This window comes from Choristoneura fumiferana, chromosome 7, assembly GCF_025370935.1.
Source record: "Choristoneura fumiferana chromosome 7, NRCan_CFum_1, whole genome shotgun sequence".
NCBI lineage: Eukaryota > Metazoa > Arthropoda > Insecta > Lepidoptera > Tortricidae > Choristoneura > Choristoneura fumiferana.
In genome coordinates, this window is record NC_133478.1 from 11,805,162 (window position 1) to 11,824,347 (window position 19,186).

The following is a 19,186-nucleotide window of genomic DNA, read 5'->3' on the forward strand; positions in this document are numbered from 1 at the left end:
TCATTATCATCATCGCAGCCTATTTACGTCCCACTGCTGGGCCCAGGCCTCCTCTCAGAATAAGAGGGCTTGGGCCGTAGTTCCCACGCGGGCCCAGTGCAGATTGGGAACTTCACACATAGGTACCATTGAATTACTTCACAGGTGTGCGCAGGTTTCCTCACGATGTTTTACTTCACCGTAAAGCTCGTGGTAAATTTCAAATGTAATTTCGCACATGAAAAGCTCAAGAGGTGCGGTTTGAGGTTTTTTTTAAAAAAAACTTTTTTTTATATTTTCCACTACTTGTCTCTGTCACTCGCGCGTGAATATTTGACGTCGCATTCATAAAAATTCGTCTGTGCGAGCGCGACGGCAAATATTTACGCGCGAGCAATAGAGACACACAAGGGGTGAGTCACATAAGGGGAAAGGGGTAAGTAAGGCATAGGGGGATAATTCCGCCTTTCTACAAGTATCTCAAAGTTTGTCAATTGTGTTTTGTTTCTCTTCTTGTGTACTATGAAGAGTTTACATACATACATACACATAGTGAAAGGTCATTGTACGAAATTCTTCGTACTCCGCGACCAAACTTTAGTTGACGTAAAAAGCCGACGAGCGCGGCCGTGGCGGTGCATTGGCTGTGTTTTGTGATAGTAAAATGTATTTTATCAGCTTAGCGCTCGGGTTGTTGGCTTTCGTAGTATTATTATTGTTTAATAGTAAACCAGCGATTCAGTATCACCAGAAAGTGGTGCCTACGATATATGGGATAACTCCTACGTATGCGAGGTTGGCCCAGAAGGCTGATCTAACAAGGTACTTACCTATGTGTTCACTGATTATAATTACCTTTACATCTCGTGTTAGCATCTCGTCTCGCATTAGGGTAGAGCAATTTTTTTTTTGGATTTTGAATGCTGAAAAGTTGCGATTTGTTTAAAAGTTTATGAAAAAAATATAAATATTTTAACTTTCTGTGAGCCCTCTACTCAACTCTAGGTACTGTCAAAGATTTGAAAAAATAGTTGCAGTTTAATTCCGTAAAATATAGTGTTTTTACTTCAAAGTATGTTATCATCTTATTAGAAATAAAACTATTATTTTAAGTAAAACGCTTTTGTAACGCACTAAATAAATAAATATAAATAAATATTATAGGACACTTGACACCAATTGAACCTAGTCCCAAACTAAGCAACGGATAAACATACTTATACAGATAAATACACACTTAAACCCATATTAAACATCCATCACCCGAGAACAAATATTAGTATTATTCATACAAATATCTGCCCCGGCCGGGAATCGAACCCGGGATCTCAAGCTTCGTAGTCAGGTTCTCTAACCACTTGGCCATCCGGTCGTCAACCGTACCGTCAAATGTACCAAAATTTTATGTGACTTGTAACACGAAACTGTATGAATTATACAATTTCTGATTCAAGATGTCCCGTCACTTTTCAGCGTAAATCAAATTTATTTATTTTTTGCGAAATTACGAAATTTTCATTCAAAAATCAAATCTTTGAGGTAAGAGATGGCTAAGATATACCTATGTCGAAAAAATAATATAAACATATTTATGTAAGAAACTAGTTCATAATGCAAATTTTTAGAGGTATTCGAGACTGATAAAACAACTTTTTCTCCATACCTATACAGCGTGTATTTTTGATTCTACCTCAAACTTTAAGGGCAGTTAGTGAAGGCCCTAATAATCACATTTTATTATGTTTTAGTAAAAAAAAATACTTATTATTTTACTTACAAAATTAATTAGCACGCAATGTATCACTACTTTGCTTTTATTCAAAACGTCGCACTTGTTGACGTGACAGCTGTCACAGAACGCTTCTCTCTCGTATCAAATTATTGTACGCATTACATTGCTGCTCCAAAATATTTCAAAAATTAATTACACTGGTAGTTAATTCTAAATTAACAATTTGTTTTGATATCGGTTCACAGCACTTAGATCTTCGTCTGGTTACAGTTTGAGGTAGTATCAAAAATATACGCTGTATAAACGCTCCACCCTAATGCACGGTTTAAGTAAAAGCACGGTGCATAAGTAACATTTTCTATTCGTACTGCTTAAAAAACTTTTTATTTGAAGAGGAATGTCCCTTGGCCTGAAAATTTTCTTGACGTTCCTAGATTGTTCATGAAATATAATATACATACCTATATACCTAGAATAGCAGGCATTGTGGATGGTTCAAATCGGCTGAATAATATATCTGTTGTTTCTCTCCATGAATTTCGTAATGAACCAAACAAATAACGAGGTATTCAACCGAAAAAAATCGAACTTTTAAGTCTACCCTCGTTCATGTGGGTTTTCACGGAGGCGAAATATCGCTAGATGGCGTTAGTATCGTGAGATCCGTTGGACGTTTTCTTGCGATTGGCTCATTTTAGTACAATGTGTCTTAAGGGCGGTAAATAAGGAATTACGAACTAGAGTCTATTAGAAGCCGAAGTCGAAGACTGAGGGCTTTAATGAGTCGATGTTCGTAATTCTAGTACCGCCCGTGCGACATACAATGTTTTTCATCACATTTGCAAGTAAAAATTTTTATTTGTAAAATAAAAAATATAATTGTTCCAAATATTGGCGATACCTTAGGCTGTGCTCTTGATAGCGTCGCCCTCAACCTCTCTCGGCATGCGCCGCAACGTGCGTGTGCATGTGGTCCATGTAGTCCTGCAGCAGCGCGCGCAGCACCATCAGTACGGGCACGGACTCATTTACCGACCTTGGGCTTCATGGCAAGACAATGTGTACGCGCAATGACTCATTTACCGACCACGGGTTTCATGACAAGCACATTAAGGTCGAGGGTTTTATTTGGGGGGTTGCAACTAAGGTAGCCTGCATGTTACGACACTGTTTACGAGCAAGTGTGATAAAATTAAATGTAATTGCCGAAACGGTAATGACGAAAAAAAATCGCCGCAAACACGCTGAATATTTACCCATCCGAGTCTTGAGTGTAACAATATTTTAATTTATCTCTTTGTACAATTACCTTTTCCTGCTTTAGGTTCATTAAAAGTAGGTGGCGCCAAATCTTCATTCTTTTTAATTGTTTTTATTTTTATTATTTCTTTGCTCATTTTATTTCAAATTTTCATTCCCTTGTGCTCGTCAAACTGCGCCTCTGTTGAACCTACACCCTGAGAGCTAGCCGGCAACGTCATCTCGTGTGGAAACCTCACAGCCACCCTCACACCCTTTACATTTGGCATTTTAGTTTTCTTTAATTAATTATTACAACTTGCTTACTGCAATGTATTGATTTTGCAGGTTCTACATTATTTTTTTCCCACACAGGTTATCACAGACTCTGATGCTAGTGAAGAAATTCCACTGGATAGTCATTGAGGACTCCGAAAACAAAACCAAGCTCGTTGAGAATTTGCTGAAGGAGTCAACTCTTAAATATACCCATCTCAATGTAAAAACAAAGGAAATTAAAGTACGTAGTAACGTAATGTTGACGGTAAAAAAAAAACTATTTAGAAGGTCACGTCACGTCGAGGGGAAAATGGGTTTAATGCTAAAGTTTTACACTCTGCTTTGCGCTTCGATTGCGAGGAGATGAAATAACAACAGTGGAAATATTGTTCACTTACTAGGTACCTTTTATTTTTCATGCATTGCTAATTTTTTATGATTCCCTTGGCGTAAGTATTTCTTATTCCCCTGTCATTTTTTCTCATTCCCCTGGCAATGAAAACTCAAAGTGGTATATTTCTATACCAAACTGGCCAAAATTGATCCCTATTCGATAAATCTGCTTATAATTAAATACAATTTCATATTTCATAGTAAATAGGTTGAAAGTTGTAAAAATACAAAATACGCCAAGGGAATCACATAAGGAATTCAATAAGTACTCAAGAATGACCCTTGTATAGTGTATAGTCAAGTTGCTCAGGTACAACAACATCAGTTTGTATTGTGTATGTTGGCTTTTTTATGATTGATTAACGAACGTTTTGACAATTTTTTTGTCTGATGAATTATAATTACTTATGAAGTTATGACTTTTAAATTAAATCGCTTAACATAATGTAATTAGGCCCTTATTTTAAAAATGTTGGTTTTTAGGGTTCCGTAGCCAAATGACAAAAAACGGAACCCTTATGGTTTCGTCATGTCTGTCTGTCTATCTGTCCGTCCGTATGTCACAGCCACTTTTTTCCGAAACTAATGTATTCTGTGAACCGCATTAAGATTTTTACACAAAAATAGATAAAAAACAATAAATTTTGGGGGTACCCCATACTTAGAACTGAAACTCAACATTTTTTTTTTCATCAAACCCATACATGTGGGATATCTATGGATAATTCGTTAAAAATGATATTGAGGTTTCTTTTTTTCTAAACTGAATCGTTTGCGCGAGAGACACTTCCAAAGTGGTAATTGTGTGCCCCCCCCTGTAACTTCTAAAATAAGAGAATGATAAAACTAAAAAAAATATAATGATGTACTTACATTACCATGCAAACTTCCACCGAAAATTGGTTTGAACGAGATCTAGTAATTAGTTTTTTTTAATACGTCATAAATCGTAAACCGCAATTTACCTTTAATTCAATCAACAAAGAACTTTTATATTATGTTACTTGCTGATCCGGAACCCTTCATGGGCGAGTCCGACTCGCACTTGGCCGCTTATTGTTTAACTGTATTAATAATAAAATTTAGACTTAAGTACACTCCGTGAGCTCTTAAAAAAACCTTCGGATATAGTATAGTATAGTATAGTATAGTATAGTATATAGTATAGTATAAATATAGTATAGTATAGTATGGATTCACATAGAGTTGGGTGAGCGAATAGTGCTGGCAGAATGAAATGGCGGCAAATTAAAAATAAAGAAGATTGTTACCACAGATGAAAAAATATATCGGTACACGTAATGTATGTATGTAACTTTGGCCGTGTCGAATCTTTTGTAGGTACTTGACTGTACCTTAGCACATACAGTCAAGGAAAGCGATAAAATTTAGGTTAGGCCAACGATATCGATGAAATTTGGTATGTAGGGGATTTCGGGGATGACAAATCGATCAAGCTTGGTCTTATTTTCTGGGCTTATTAACGAGTTCTAGCCCGAGCGAAGCTAGAGGTCGCGTAGCCATCAACGTGTCAGTTTATGTATATAAAAAGTGCGAAACGTTATTTTGTTTTGAACTAATAACAAACAAATGCTTATTATGTTTGTCTTCTTCCACAATCCCGTTCGTGTTCAATATTGTTTTAAATTATTCGTATATTTGTAGGGAAAAGGCGTTGAACAGAGAAACTTGGCACTTGATTGGCTCCGAAAATATCTGAAGACACCGGAGGGAGCGCCCGGAGTTGTTTACTTTATGGATGATGACAACACCTATTCTTTAAAAGTTTTTGAAGAGGTGAATCAAAATAGTCGTTTTAAATCCCAGTTTAGACCTCCAAAACCACTTGCAAGTCTGGGGCATAATACTGACCAAGTAAGTTGTGGATTGTACGGTTTCAATCCAAAACCTAACAATTAGTCAGTATTATGCCTCAGACTTGCAAGAAAAATCCCGCAAGTATGATAATAGCCTGGTTCAGAAAAAAAACAAGACATTTTAGGCCAATGTTTCGATTCAGAAATTATCAGAAGAAGCTAGACTATACGAAAACTTTTCTCCATTGTTGAATGTTTTTTCAACAACTACTACAACTGATTCTATCTATCTATCTAGTTTAATACCTTTAAACGAGCAATTCTTATATAAATACTAGCTGTGCCCGCGACTACGTCCACGTGAACTTAGATTTCTTTCATTCAGTTATTGTTTTGACTGCCTAGCAGCTTACAAAAATACCTGTCATCAAAATGATCACTTTTTAACGGACAGGAGACTCCACTCTTGGCACCAGCGTACATAGAAGGTAGGCCCAGAATTCGGCGATCTGTGGGACGTCCGTAAAGTGGCTGTCGTGTGTTGAGTTGTCAGTGCGGTCAAACATAACGCGAGCGTCGTGGCCGAAGAAGTAGTTCAGGTTATTCCAAAAGAGACTGTGCTGGATGGCCTGGACGGACACAGGCCAGCAATTGCTATTCCAGCCGAGACTAATATAAAGTTTTTTTTAAAAATGGTGAATAATTCTGAAATAGAATAAACTTTTTCTCAAAATATATTATAAAATTTAATTTAATTCCAATATTTTTCTTATACTTTCCCGCCTTTTTTCATTAAAAATAAACTGCAGGTGAATTTTTCCATCGAAAACACCACAAGCTATTTCAGATCCAATAGAAAAAGTCCGGAGTTCCAACAAAATAATATCTGATATCAGCCATTAGACTTGGCTGTATACGACTTGTGCCAACATTTCCATGGCCTTATTAACTTAAAATAAATGTGACTGATTGCAGGCGCGCTAATTCATTATTGTCGAGCTAGCGCGCCTGCAATCTTTGTAACTTTTTAATTTTTCGCTGACCATAAACTATGCACTTCACCTTCTGATATGTAAAGAATAATGTCAACTTTTACGGACATTTTTGAGAAAAATAATATTGTTGTCAGCTCATCTTATGTTGGAAAATAATTTCTGTGAACTATCCATTTATCGAGTTTTATATTCCTGAAATCATTTTACATACTATAAATTAATCTGAACTTTAATAGATAACCGAAGTTTTCGCGAAATCAACAACGATACTTCGAAAAGTGTTCTACAAAATGCTTTAAATTAACATATTTTTTTTATTTGAGAACCGATTCGAATGAAATAAACACTAAATGGTAATCCAAGGTAAGGACAATACATCAGTGAAAACCGCATCCTTCTACGTTGTGGTTTCTGAGATAAAAAAAACAGCAGACAAACGGACAATAATTCTAAAAATCGTTGTTTTGGGTTCTATTGCGCTAATACTTATATAGGCCCCAGTAACAGTTTTTCTTAATCTTAATTATTTCCAATGTACCTACAGGACCGACTTTCTACATATTATATGTATAGATAGATGTCGGAGTTTCTGATCTTATCTGTCAGTTAAATATTTAAGCAACTTCTTTCCAAGGCAATTAATTTATTGTCGTTTAATTTTGTTGTATTATTAAATCAATTATTCAATTATTTGTTGATATCCGTATCCCCTCTTCAAAACTTAATTTGGCAAAATCCTTCCTCAATATCACAACATACCTATCAATTTCAGCGCCATCTGTTAGTTTAGCAGGGTAGGTACTCGATAGTCGTGAAAAAAGTGTGCACTTATTTTCTAAGCAGATCCATACGATTCGGGTGCATTTTAACGAAATCGAGTGTAGTGGCTACAACAATCAAGTGTAGGGGCCCCTTTTAGGGGTTGAATTTTTATAGCCTATAACCTGGCCAGAGATTTTCTCGACAGATTAGTAAAGTTTGCATCAAAATCCGTTCAGCCGTTTTCACGTAATGCGCGGTCAAATAAACAGATAAACAGTTAAACAGACAAAAATTCTAAAAACTGTTGGAACGTGTTTTGTTGTCGATTCTAGGTATCCCAAGCCAACTTTTTTTCGATATCTTCCATGTACAGACTTTCGATTCGACCGTCTTCAGCTTTATTATACGAGTATGTAGATATACTTAGATTAACGATATCATACAACGAGAGAAAGTCAAGCATTTCACTTACTGTGTTTACTTTACCACTTACATAGTATCTTGTTTATGAAACATTACATTCTTGTTGTGTTTTGTTCCAAACGTAAACAAATCTTAAATAATTTCAAACATTCTCGAAACAAATAACGGAAAACATAATCATAATTCTATTGAGTGGTTTGAATTATTAGGCATGAGAGATTCGTTTCTTAAAACATCAAAATCCTACAAGTTCCATTTTCTACAATATCATAGAATATCCGTTTCTGAGAAGATTTGGATATCTTAGAAAACGGACGTTTCCCATAGCATCCAAATTCTAGTAGAGACGTTTTCAGTAATAAATAACCCAGTTCTAGAAGATCCGTTTCTTAAGATGTCCAAATCTGAGATGATACCTACGTTTCCTATCCCACTAATATTATAAATGCGAAAGTTTGTAAGTCTGTTTTCTAGGAAACAAATGTAATTTTTTGGAAGTAGATGTTATAAAATATGGACGTTTTGGTACCATCAGCCAAATAAGTGGTCTATCAATTTTTAAACAAGTTCCTATCAAATGAATATGTCGCTAAAGTCGAACTTTAAAGTTGTCAGACACGTCTACTGGCATTATAGTTTTGTGACATGCAAACGATTATCAACTTTAGGGTGGTAGACCACATATTTGGCTGATGGTACATGAGTATCTCAGCAAAGAGATTTTCCAAACCCAACGGATATTTAAGAAACGGATTTCTCGTGCTTTAACGGTTTGAAACATTTTTAAGCACTTACTTATCTCCTGTTTTCAAAATAATTTTGTTTGTTAAAACCATTTTTGCACATTTTGAGGTTATTTCCACGCCCTAAAAATCATCTCCATTCACAAACACTGTGATTGGCTGTTAAGGGGTTTCCAACGTAAATAAAAAAAAAACTTTAATCTCTAGAGATTAACGAGGAGCTTTAGTCCTATGCTGAGACTAAAGTAACATTTTAAGAGCATGAGAAGTGAAAAAAAATGTTTAAAAAACATTAATTTTTTCGAGGTCGTTGCCAGCCTTGTTTTAAAATAAATATTTGTTGTATAGTAGGCATATTTACTTTATATTTATTCTCATCCTCCTGGCTGATGTAAAAAAAAACAAATCGTCAAATGTTCTAAATTCAAATTTCAGATAAGAAAGGTGAAGAGAGTTGGCGTATGGCCGGTGGGCATAGTTGGCGGCATGCGGGTGGAAAGACCCTTGGTCACCGATGGGAAGGTCTCAGGGTTCAGTGCTCTATGGAAACCCTACAGGCCCTTCGCCCTTGACATGGCTGGCTTCGCCATCAACGCTTCTCTGTTCTTGGACTATCCGGAAGCAAAATTTTCTTGGAAAATTGAGGCTGGGTTCCTGGTGAGTTTCAACTGTTTCAAGTCTCTTTTTAACAAATTTTATGAGACAATTAAATAATTATGGTTATTGGAGCGCAGAGATCGACTAAAGCAAAACAAGAGTTGTTAGTTAGTATAAAAAAAGTGTAAAGCACGATTCACAAGATCGGGCCTGGCACGAATGGACTGAATGAGTGAATGATATTGTCTAAGTATCACAAAATGATTAAATAAAAGTAAAAAAAATCTCCGTTATAGTAAAATCTGTGTAGTGTATCAAATTTCCCTTTCTGCCTTAGATTTTGCTGCTTAATCCTAATAATGTAGGGATTTTATATAATTTTGATATAGTTCATGAATAATGAAGAAGAAAAAGACTTAGATGGCCCTGTCGCCAAAGAAATCTTATTAAATCTCTGTAATTTAATTTTATTTAAATAAATCGTTTTTAAGTATCATTCTTTCAAAATTCCATGTTATAATAGTGTAAATATTTGTAATAAACCAGTGTAAATGTTATATTTTCAAAATAATAATTCAGTGCAGAGATAAATAGTGATCATAACTACGAGTGGTTTTGTTTGAAAAACTTAGATTCCAGTTAGTCTAGTCTCACGATAGTGAGATACGAAACAAAGTGCAATTATTAAGTGTTAGTGAAACCAACCTTAAATTGCTAAAAGTGGCACTGAAGCGGTAACGTTACGTGTGCTCTGCCTACCCCATTTAGGAATACAGGCGTGATGTTTGTGTGTGTGTGTGTGTGTGTGTGTGTGTGTGTGTGCGCCGAGGATTTCGAGGAATCGCCAATTGCTCGCCCGTGCTTTAGTTTTTTAACCGACTTCAAAAAAGGAGGAGGTTACGCGATAACTCCGCCAATTGTGGGCCGAATTTCAAAATTCTTCTTAGTTCTAAAGGACATACTTCCGAGGTGGTCCATTGACACCAAGTTAGGATCTGATAATGAGATCTTAGAGAAATCGGAGGCAACCCTTGAATTTTTAAAGCACACCTATAGCGATTTTGGCATTTTTAACATCAAGTCAAGTATTTACATGTGTTAGTGCAATTATAAAAATTAAATTGTTTTCGGGGCTATAATTCAGTGGTTCCTTTTTAAATTATTCTTTGTGACCGCTACAATTAACCATCTCACACAATTTCTTTTTAAATTTCAGGAGAGCGAGATACTGAAGTACTTCGTGACTGTAAAAGATCTCGAGCCGCTAGCAGACAACTGTACCAAAGTGTACGTATGGCACACACGCACACAGAATATGACTCGACTTGACATCAATATACTAAGACATCCACCAATAAATGATGCCGATATCGAGGTGTGATTCTCTAAGGCTTTCTATTGGTCATATTTTACGAAGCGTCGGCGCTTGGCTCTTGAAAAACCATAAATGTAAGGAAAGAAAGGTATTTAAAAATGGGACACTTAGATAATGAGCTGTGCTCGGTTTTTATATTGAAGCCTACTACCGCATTGAAAGATATTTGTATTTTTAAGAATAAAATCATGAATGGTGTCTACCACAATGATATTCTTTTGATAGTCATCTAACACGTCTTTTTAGGTATGAAATGTGAAAGTGACACATTTAGTACCTAGTGCAGCATTACATCGCTGCATGAACGTTTAGTGTTGCAAACTTTTCGTTCATTTTCCAAGCGTTTTTACTGGCCGGTTGTGTGCTGGCAGTTAACTCTTTTGTATTACACATTTGGTTTCTGATTTGGGGCGTTTTAACGATATCTCCAATACTGCCGATTTTTCATCGCTCCTACCTATACCCCTACTCTCATCCTGATCTACCACCTACTCGTGATGGGTGTCGTCTTGTGGTATTTATCCACACGTTTAATCACGGGAGATATGTGCGTGTGACGTCTACTGCTTCGTGGGCTCCGTCGGTGTGGAGGTTCAGAAGAGGACTCCGTTACGTAGTGAAACCGGTCAAATAATATTAGAATAACCTAATCACACCCTTTTAAATGTTATGCTAGTACCGTATGCGAAAGACAATCGCTATTATAGATTTTTGTTCCCATAGGTTGTAGGCTAGATTCCCGATGAATAGCATGTAGGCATTAGTGCTAGCGTACAACTAACCAGGTCCATCATATCAGGGATTTCCTTAGCTCTTAATATTGTATAGGTGTTGGGACATGTTTTTTTTTCAAAATTCAAAAAAAGGCTTGCCATAAGCGCTTTCTACATTTTTATTAGGTTTTATTTGGCATGCGGCTGATTAACTAATTTTTCACAACCTTGCAAATTATAATTTTTTACGTAATTGACTAACTGCTCTGTCTCACAACGTCTGCTCTTAAAAATTGTCTAACTCTTGTTTTGGTAATTTTTTTTATTGGAATTTGTGTGATTTTTCTTTTTTACAAAGTGCGGCTCTTAGTTTTAATAAATTAAATTATGTTTACTGCAAAATTCTACGTTTTTAATTTCAGTCAGCTTACTTAGGGTTCACGAGCACCTTATGAGCTCTTGGAAGAATAAGTAATGCTGCACTAGGTATTATAGGAATAACAAGTTAAAGACACTGAGACACTTTTTTTATTATAGAATATGCCAAAACATTAGTTGCTGCTACGTATTTATTGATGAACCGCCGTAAGTTCGATCCCCAGTACAACTTTGTCTCACTAAGCCAAAGATGCATTTATCAAAGAAGTCACTAGGCCATTTATTGTGAGAAGATTGTACTGCGGATCAAGCTAATGACGGTTGACGTATAAGTGCTTCATTGCCACATATAAAACGCTTAATTAATAAACAAAATTCATTAAACAATAATTGGCAATATTTTGAATAAATACTCAAACACTGCTCAATATTTTGTACCATCTAGCTATTGTATTGCCATTAAGAAATGTGTAGTACTTCTATGTAAGTGTTTAAGATTTAATAACATAGAGCCACGGAAGCCCAGTATTTATAAATATGTTTATCAAAATACTTCAATATCTCAAAGTCTATCAATTGTGTTTGTTACTTATTTTGTACAATAAGAGTTTACATAAATAGATTCAATACATACTTCATATTTTCGGGATGCTGGAAAAGCATACTTTTTGTTCCATATTTCAGTACGAACTATACTTACACACATTTGTGTGTGATTCTCTTTTTAATTGTTTGACTATAATTACTTATATTTTATAATATTTTGGAGTGTTTAGAAATGCTAGTGTAGCATTAGTAGCTATTATTTATTAGCCTTGAAAAATTCACATTCTTTTTAGAAAAACTTTTTGTTAAAGACCTATAACGTCGGTGATACTGCAATTCATTCTTCATTATTTTAAAGAAAAAATAGGAAAGTGTGAAAAGTAACGGTTTCGAGAATACAGAAATATTGCTGTCTATGCTATGAATAACTTGTATAGTTTGAGAAACAGGGCCTTAGAGGGCACTCGTAAAGCAGGAGACGGATGAAAAAGGAACTAATAATTAGGTAGTTTAAATCGTCCGTCAATTACTGGCCACCGTTCAGAACTTCAGAACCTACATACTAAAAATGAATTCTAGTCACCTATAAACAGAGTTAATTTTTAGTATACGGTGTCAATTACTAGCCAACCTTCATTAACTGGCCACCTTATACTAAAATGAATTGGCCCTGTTTCGCAAACTATACGAGTACAAGTCTAATAAAATTAGTATTTCGTCTCGTAAATTGAATAAGAAAATGAAACAAAATACTAATATCAGACTAATTATATGCTTCGAGAAACTGGTCTTAGCCAGCTGTGTTGTTCATTATTATTATATCGGGTGTGGCCGTTAATATTAGCAAATAATTAAAACATAGATCATACTATTTTGACAATGAACAACATTAGTTCAGCGACTTTTAAAAATAATTAGTTTTTTTAATTTTATTACACTAAAGTTTATTCGAAGAAGCAATGTAAAACAAAATGGTTGATGATTGTAGCGTGAAGTCAGCGACGTTAGTTGTATTCTAGGATGGCATACATTGATTGCAGTATTTATTTGTATGAAAAAAGGTAAATTTTAAGACTCCATTATTTTTAAAAGTCGCTGAACTAATGTTTTTCAGTTTGATGAGTACGATCTATGTTTAAATTATTTGCTCGTATTACAGGCCACACCCGGTATTACACACCAGCGCTAGCGCCCCTAGCGAAATTTCAGAGAACAAAGTTTGTTTTTAGGTAGGTAGTTCTCCGAGGTTCTCCGCGTACATTTGATTTTTTGTTTTGGCGTTAGATGGCGCCGGAAGATAGTGTCTAACCTATCTTGGTAATAGCATGTAATGGTACGCTAGAGGTAGTCAGTAAGCATTCATAATAAATTCTTGATTGTACAACGCACAACAAACCGCTTGCGTGTTTGTCCCTCTCTCACAATAATAAAAAAAGTATTTACAATTTTATAAATAGGTAGTACCGTATTCGTATTGTGTAGGTAGGTAGTACCTACACACTACGAATATTATAAGAATAACTTTATCTGTTCTTTCCCTCCTTTTAATGAATGATAATTCCTTATACATGTTTAAAGCTCTATAATACATTTATATCTCATAAAAATATAAAACTATAAGTATTATTATTTATTTCTTTGACCCTTCCTATCTTTTTCAACCCATTTTTCTAAATTCCGATCCTTACGCATTTCCCATATCTAATTCCGTTTCCCCGTTTGGCTAAATGCGCCAAGAGCGTGAAGCTATAATAATTAAGAAAAAAATAATAACTTTGAGTAAGCTTGTAAAAACTCTTCCGCAAAAGTAGATTTTTGAATTTACAGCGTTATTTTCGAAAGGATTATTATGTACTTACCTTATAGTCATTTACACCTACTTTCTTTTACGATTGGAATAAAAGGGTACTTACCTAGTTTACCTGCATCATTGGTAAATTATTTTCTAGACAAAGTTTCTTTTTTTCAACCTGTGATATGCCTCCTCCCGTTTGGGAGGCACCTACTTTTATGCTACCAGATGTTAGACACATCATCATCATCTAACATCTGGTACCATGGTGTACGGTTGTGTTGCTCTGAAGATGAGCTCTGGTTGAGTTCGAAACGCGCATTATAGAGTGGTGGTGGTGATAGACAAGTTGGTGTGAGTTTTGTGTGTTCTTGTGGAGGAACTGCATGAACACGCATATCTTGCATAAGCTAGCTATCATATTAAGGTCGCGGGTGAGCAAATAAATTCTTTTAGTTCATTGATATGAACCTTCGCAAAGAAATGCCTGATTCAATAAGTTATTATTTTTGTTTGACTGTATCTGTAAGTTTGACTTTGTGAATAAACATTAATTCTAACTCATCATCATCATCTCAGCCGAAAGACGTCCACTGCTGGATATAGGCCTCCCCCAAGGCTCTCCACTCAGAACGGTCTTGTGCTTTCCGCATCCAACGCGACCAACGCGCGTGTGTGTTGCCAGTGATGACATACGGATCTGAGACGTGGGCGCTAACGATGGTCCTCATGAGGAAGCGCAAAGTCACTCAAAGGATATTTTTAGTTAGTAATCACAGCTTCCAATTGAGATTGTTTCGTCTCTTTCGAAGCTAGTAGACGGTAGTAGAGTTCGAACTGATTTGAAAATAACTAAGAAGTTAAGGTTGCCTACCACAAGTGTCGTAATTGATCCCTCTTTCCAAAAACATTACTTCTCCTTGTAGTCAGGTAAAAAAAGGTATACGCAGTTAGAATTAATTCCGCGATCCGAACCAGGTCGTCGCTCCATATTGTTGGACGCCTACCGACAGCTCGTCTCCCGATCCGCGGATGCCATTCGAGAATCTTCTGACCCCATCGGCCATCAGTCCTGCGAGCAATGTGAGCCGCCCACTGACACTTCAGTTTCGCAATTTTTCGGGCTGTGTCGGTAACCTTAGTTCTACTGCGGATATCATAATTTCTGATTCTATCCCGCAGAGAAACCCCGAGCATAAACCTCTCCATAGCCCTTCAAATTCAAAATTCAAATTCAAATCAAATTCATATCATTTATTCAGTAAATAGGCCGCAATGGTCACTTTTACACGCCATTTTTTAAACCACTTTCACTTGCGCTTTCGGAAAGACCATCATTGCCAAGAAGAATGCGCCGCAAGAAACTTGGCAGAAAGTCATTTTTTCAACATAAAATAATTACAAATAAAATACTTAAAAACTACAAAAATTACAAAATAATAATAATAATAATACAGGGATGTATGGGGTCCCTTAGTTACAAAATTAAACACTTAATTATCTACGTTTAGTGGAAGTGTAGACTGCTTCCACCGTCATAAATTAAAAACAAAAAAAAAACTGAAATTTATATTTCAGGTCAAGTAACCATTAAGCTTTTGGATTCCGAAGGCAAGCTCACGTCTGCCACCCCCAAAGTTAGCTCACACGCACTCATGTAATGCTCTGTAAGCAGAGCGGTACCGAGGGCATGGTATGGTATGGTACTAAAAATATCGGTTACGAAATAGGAATGGTTCGTATTTCATAGTTGAACATGAGACAGGAAATCACATTTCTCATTTCGAAGGTAGTTTCAAAATTTGTTTATAAGATAAGACCGAAGGCAACACATTAACCCCAGGTTATCGAACCTACGAGTATAACGAGGTGGAAATTACGCATATTGTGAAGGTAATTAATTTTACGGTAAATTTGAAGTTTCTCAAGCGGCATCCGCAAGATGGGACCGAGATTATCGAAACGAGCCGTGTCTGAAACCCGAGATTTTGAGAGGTTAAGTTAGAGCGAAAACTCGACGAATAGGTACCTGAGTAAAAGTGAGTAAATAGGTGACTTAAATTTGATTGTGAAAAACTAACTTCTAATTATACATTGACAACTTTATATGTGACAATTGGTAGAACCCTGTCGCAGGAAGCCTCTGCTACCTAATAAATTATTTTGAGAAAAATTGACTTAAGTGGCTTTTCATTCCTTTGCTTTCAATTTTTTTAACAAAATATACCTACAATATTATTATAATCCACTTGAATAACTCTATACAGCGATATCCCTCAACTCCCTCCTTCCTTTACTCAAGGGGGCAAGTAATTTTATTTTTGCGCCCCCCTTTTGCTGTATGGGAGCCCCCTTAAAACTTTTAGTATCATAATATGCTTGAGCTGGGTAGTCACAATGCAGTCGGTAATCAACGCCGTGGGATTAACGGTTTATTTCATACAAATATATCTATGTGATCACCAGGGGTCGGACAAAAAGTGCTGATGACGTAAAAATGACGTAATCTTGCACACAAGATGATGTTTTTATTTAAACTTCCGTGTGACATGTAGTAACAAAGTAGCATTAATGAAGTAACAAAATAATCCTAAATAAATCAATGGAATTCAGTGAATAAAATAAATTTCATATCGTTTAATAAAGAGGTTGATAAATGATAAGTGATAATTGTTTATGAAAATCAAAAATACTATTTGAAATCACGTCACGTTTGACGTCATCGGCACTTTTTGTCCGACCCCTGGTGATCACATAGATATATTTGTATAATATTTTCACAAATTACTTACGTTTATTATTTTTTGCAATTGCGAAAAGCAACGCTTTGTATTACTAAATGCCTCGTTTACCTCGCCTGGCGTAGCTACAACTTTCTGGAATGAAAGCTGTTACGCTGGATTGTGTCATATTTTTTCCCAAATAGTTGTTCGCGCTAGTTTTGGAGCCATGTTGCCGGCTTCAGATTTACAATTTCCTTTCCTAGATTCCGCCTGGGCATAAACAAATTATGAAACTGGATTCCGGATTGTGGGTAAAATGCCGCGTTCCAGTTGCTAGAACAAATTTAGTAGGTACTGAAATGAACAGTAGGTACCTACCTAGCGAGGTTAGAATTTAATTAAATGAAATGAGCCATTACGAGTCGAATGGGGCTTTCTCTTCTTAAGGCAAATTTAGATACGCGGTAGCGTGTCAAGCCAAGTTAGCTAACAGAACTGGCGAGCAGCACCGTGTGTAATACCTATTACACGAACCATTTGGAGCCACTTGACTCCCTCATAATTCGAAAACTATTTCACATAGACATGACAAATTTGGCTCATATATTGAGACTTTTACTGGTCTATGTCCAGCAGTGGACTGTGTAGGCTGATTATGATGATGAAGATGATGACGCTTGAGACTTGGGAAATACATATGTGCTCCAAATTTCATAAACACATCTCAAACGGTTATTTACATATTAAAATACTCTAACCCAGTTCCAGATGACCTAGAAAATTCAAATTTGGCATCCAGATAGGTAGTTAGGTGAAACTAGTCATTTTTCTCATTTTGACATATTTTTTTTCAATTAATTGATTTTATTGGGAAACGGTCTGAGTCTGGACGTCTTTCGGCTGACATGATGATGATGATGATTAGGAAATAACACTTAGTTATATTGCCTGTACTTACTTAAGTGCCTGTAATGCCTGTAATGTAAGAATCAGCAATCCAAATTGTTGACAGCCGGTCTTTATATGGATTTTAAGTTAATTTTTTAATTCGTATATGAGAACTAGTCAAGTCAGACCTTGGGCTGGGCTTCAATTCAATATAATATCCTAAGCTGTAAGAAGAAATGATATTTTAAGTTGTTGTAAAATATTTTATCATGTTATAAATAAATTTCAAGACTGACCAATAACTTGGTACCCATATTTAGAACTCAATTCTTTTGTCGTTGAAGTCAACAACCAAGGCATATGTCATAATATTGAACTTGGCTCTCATTTCACATTTATGTTTTTGATAGGATTTCGTTTACTACAATTTTTATCGAAACACTTTTCAGAAACTGTGCCTATCTTTTGATTACGTTGAATTTTGCACTGCCTCAAGGGAGCAGACCTAAGTATTTCATGTTAATTCCAGTTCGATACCTCCATGAATTTCTGGATAAAAAGGCTCTTGACAGACATACAGACGGCCAGCAAAGTGTATCAGTTTTTCATTTTGAAGTACGGAACCCTAAACTGATCTACCACAATCCTTTATATATAATATATACTGCCCGCTCAAGTATATCTACCTACATGTTTCCAAATCTGACCCATATTTCTCCGAAGCCCAATCAAACTACGATTAATCCTCAAGTTTTCCATCGCCTGTCACTCGATCTTTCTTACGTGAAATACTTTCTAGCCTTTCTTCCGTGAATTCTTTCTTGCCTCAATGTGACCGCTGCACAATGGCGACAATCAATGATCCCTGATTAGGATTAATGAGTGTTTCGCTTATCAGAATTCCTTGGGGCAAAACGGCACAATCTTGGTAAACGTTCCATTGTAAGGGATAACACTGGGTTTGAACGAATTACTGAAACAATGGTTCTGCCTTTAGATAGGTCACGTGAAATACTTTAGTTTTTGTTAAAGAACACATAATTTAAAACTTACTTTTTCAGGAGTCAGAGGTCACTTGCAAGGTTTTAAATATCTAACTTACAAGTAGGTACACATAATATAATGATCGAAAAGACTTTTAAAAACTGTGTTTATATTAAGATGGAGAAAGGGAAGTAAATAAACAGTAAAAATAGATTTTCGTAATATCAAAAATATAGAACGAACTCCACTATACGAATAAAAATTTAGACATTCATAAATTTGCACTCAATAATACACAGTGAAGGACCAACCTTTACAATATATATGTATAAAATTATTAAAACAATACAATACAATAATATAGTAAAGAAGGTAAATAAAACATATAGCTATATAGGAAACAGGAGAAAGGTGGGTATGGTCCGCCTTTTTTCCGAGTTACCTACCCCTAGTAAACTTAACTAAATTTTCTTCATAGATTATTTTGTTTTTGATCTAATTAACGAAAAACATTTTTACATAGCTTTGATTCTTATGTAAGTGTACGAAGAGTAAAGACTACTTTCTCCTAAATCGGAGATAACTTTGTGCAAAAATCACATAATTAAACGTTGGTAAGTAATTGCGTCTGTTAAGGAATAGTTCAAACAGTTTAGTCCAGGGGTGGCTGACTTGATTAGATCCAAGCACCCAAGATCTACTGTTCTACGTATTTATATTTTTGCCTTGCCACGATCGACCGGTTTAGTCGTTAATTTTACATAAAATATTATTGAGAAAATTTATTTGAATTTTAACCCACATTTTAAAGCCACAAAATAATATACG

The 19,186-nt window shown here is 35.7% G+C and overlaps 1 protein-coding gene across 1 annotated transcript; it reads left to right on the top strand.

Moving 5' to 3' along the window:
• The first annotated feature begins 643 nt into the window (after positions 1-643).
• LOC141429929 (galactosylgalactosylxylosylprotein 3-beta-glucuronosyltransferase 3-like) lies at positions 644-11,127 on the top strand. Its single transcript, XM_074090487.1, has 5 exons — positions 644-801; positions 3,326-3,470; positions 5,288-5,419; positions 8,798-9,019; positions 10,176-11,127. The coding sequence occupies exons 1-5, from the start codon at positions 644-646 to the stop codon at positions 10,338-10,340; spliced, it is 822 nt and encodes a 273-aa protein (XP_073946588.1). The 3' UTR covers positions 10,341-11,127.
• Positions 11,128-19,186: the final 8,059 nt, after the last annotated feature.

Coding starts and splice junctions, on each gene's coding strand:
- LOC141429929 (XM_074090487.1), top strand. CDS start 644: ATGTATTTTATCAGCTTAGCGCTCGGGTTGTTGGCTTTCGTAGTATTA. Junction 3,471..5,287: donor TAAAAACAAAGGAAATTAAA/GTACGTAGTAAC, acceptor GTATATTTGTAG/GGAAAAGGCGTTGAACAGAG. Junction 5,420..8,797: donor CTTTAAAAGTTTTTGAAGAG/GTGAATCAAAAT, acceptor TTCAAATTTCAG/ATAAGAAAGGTGAAGAGAGT.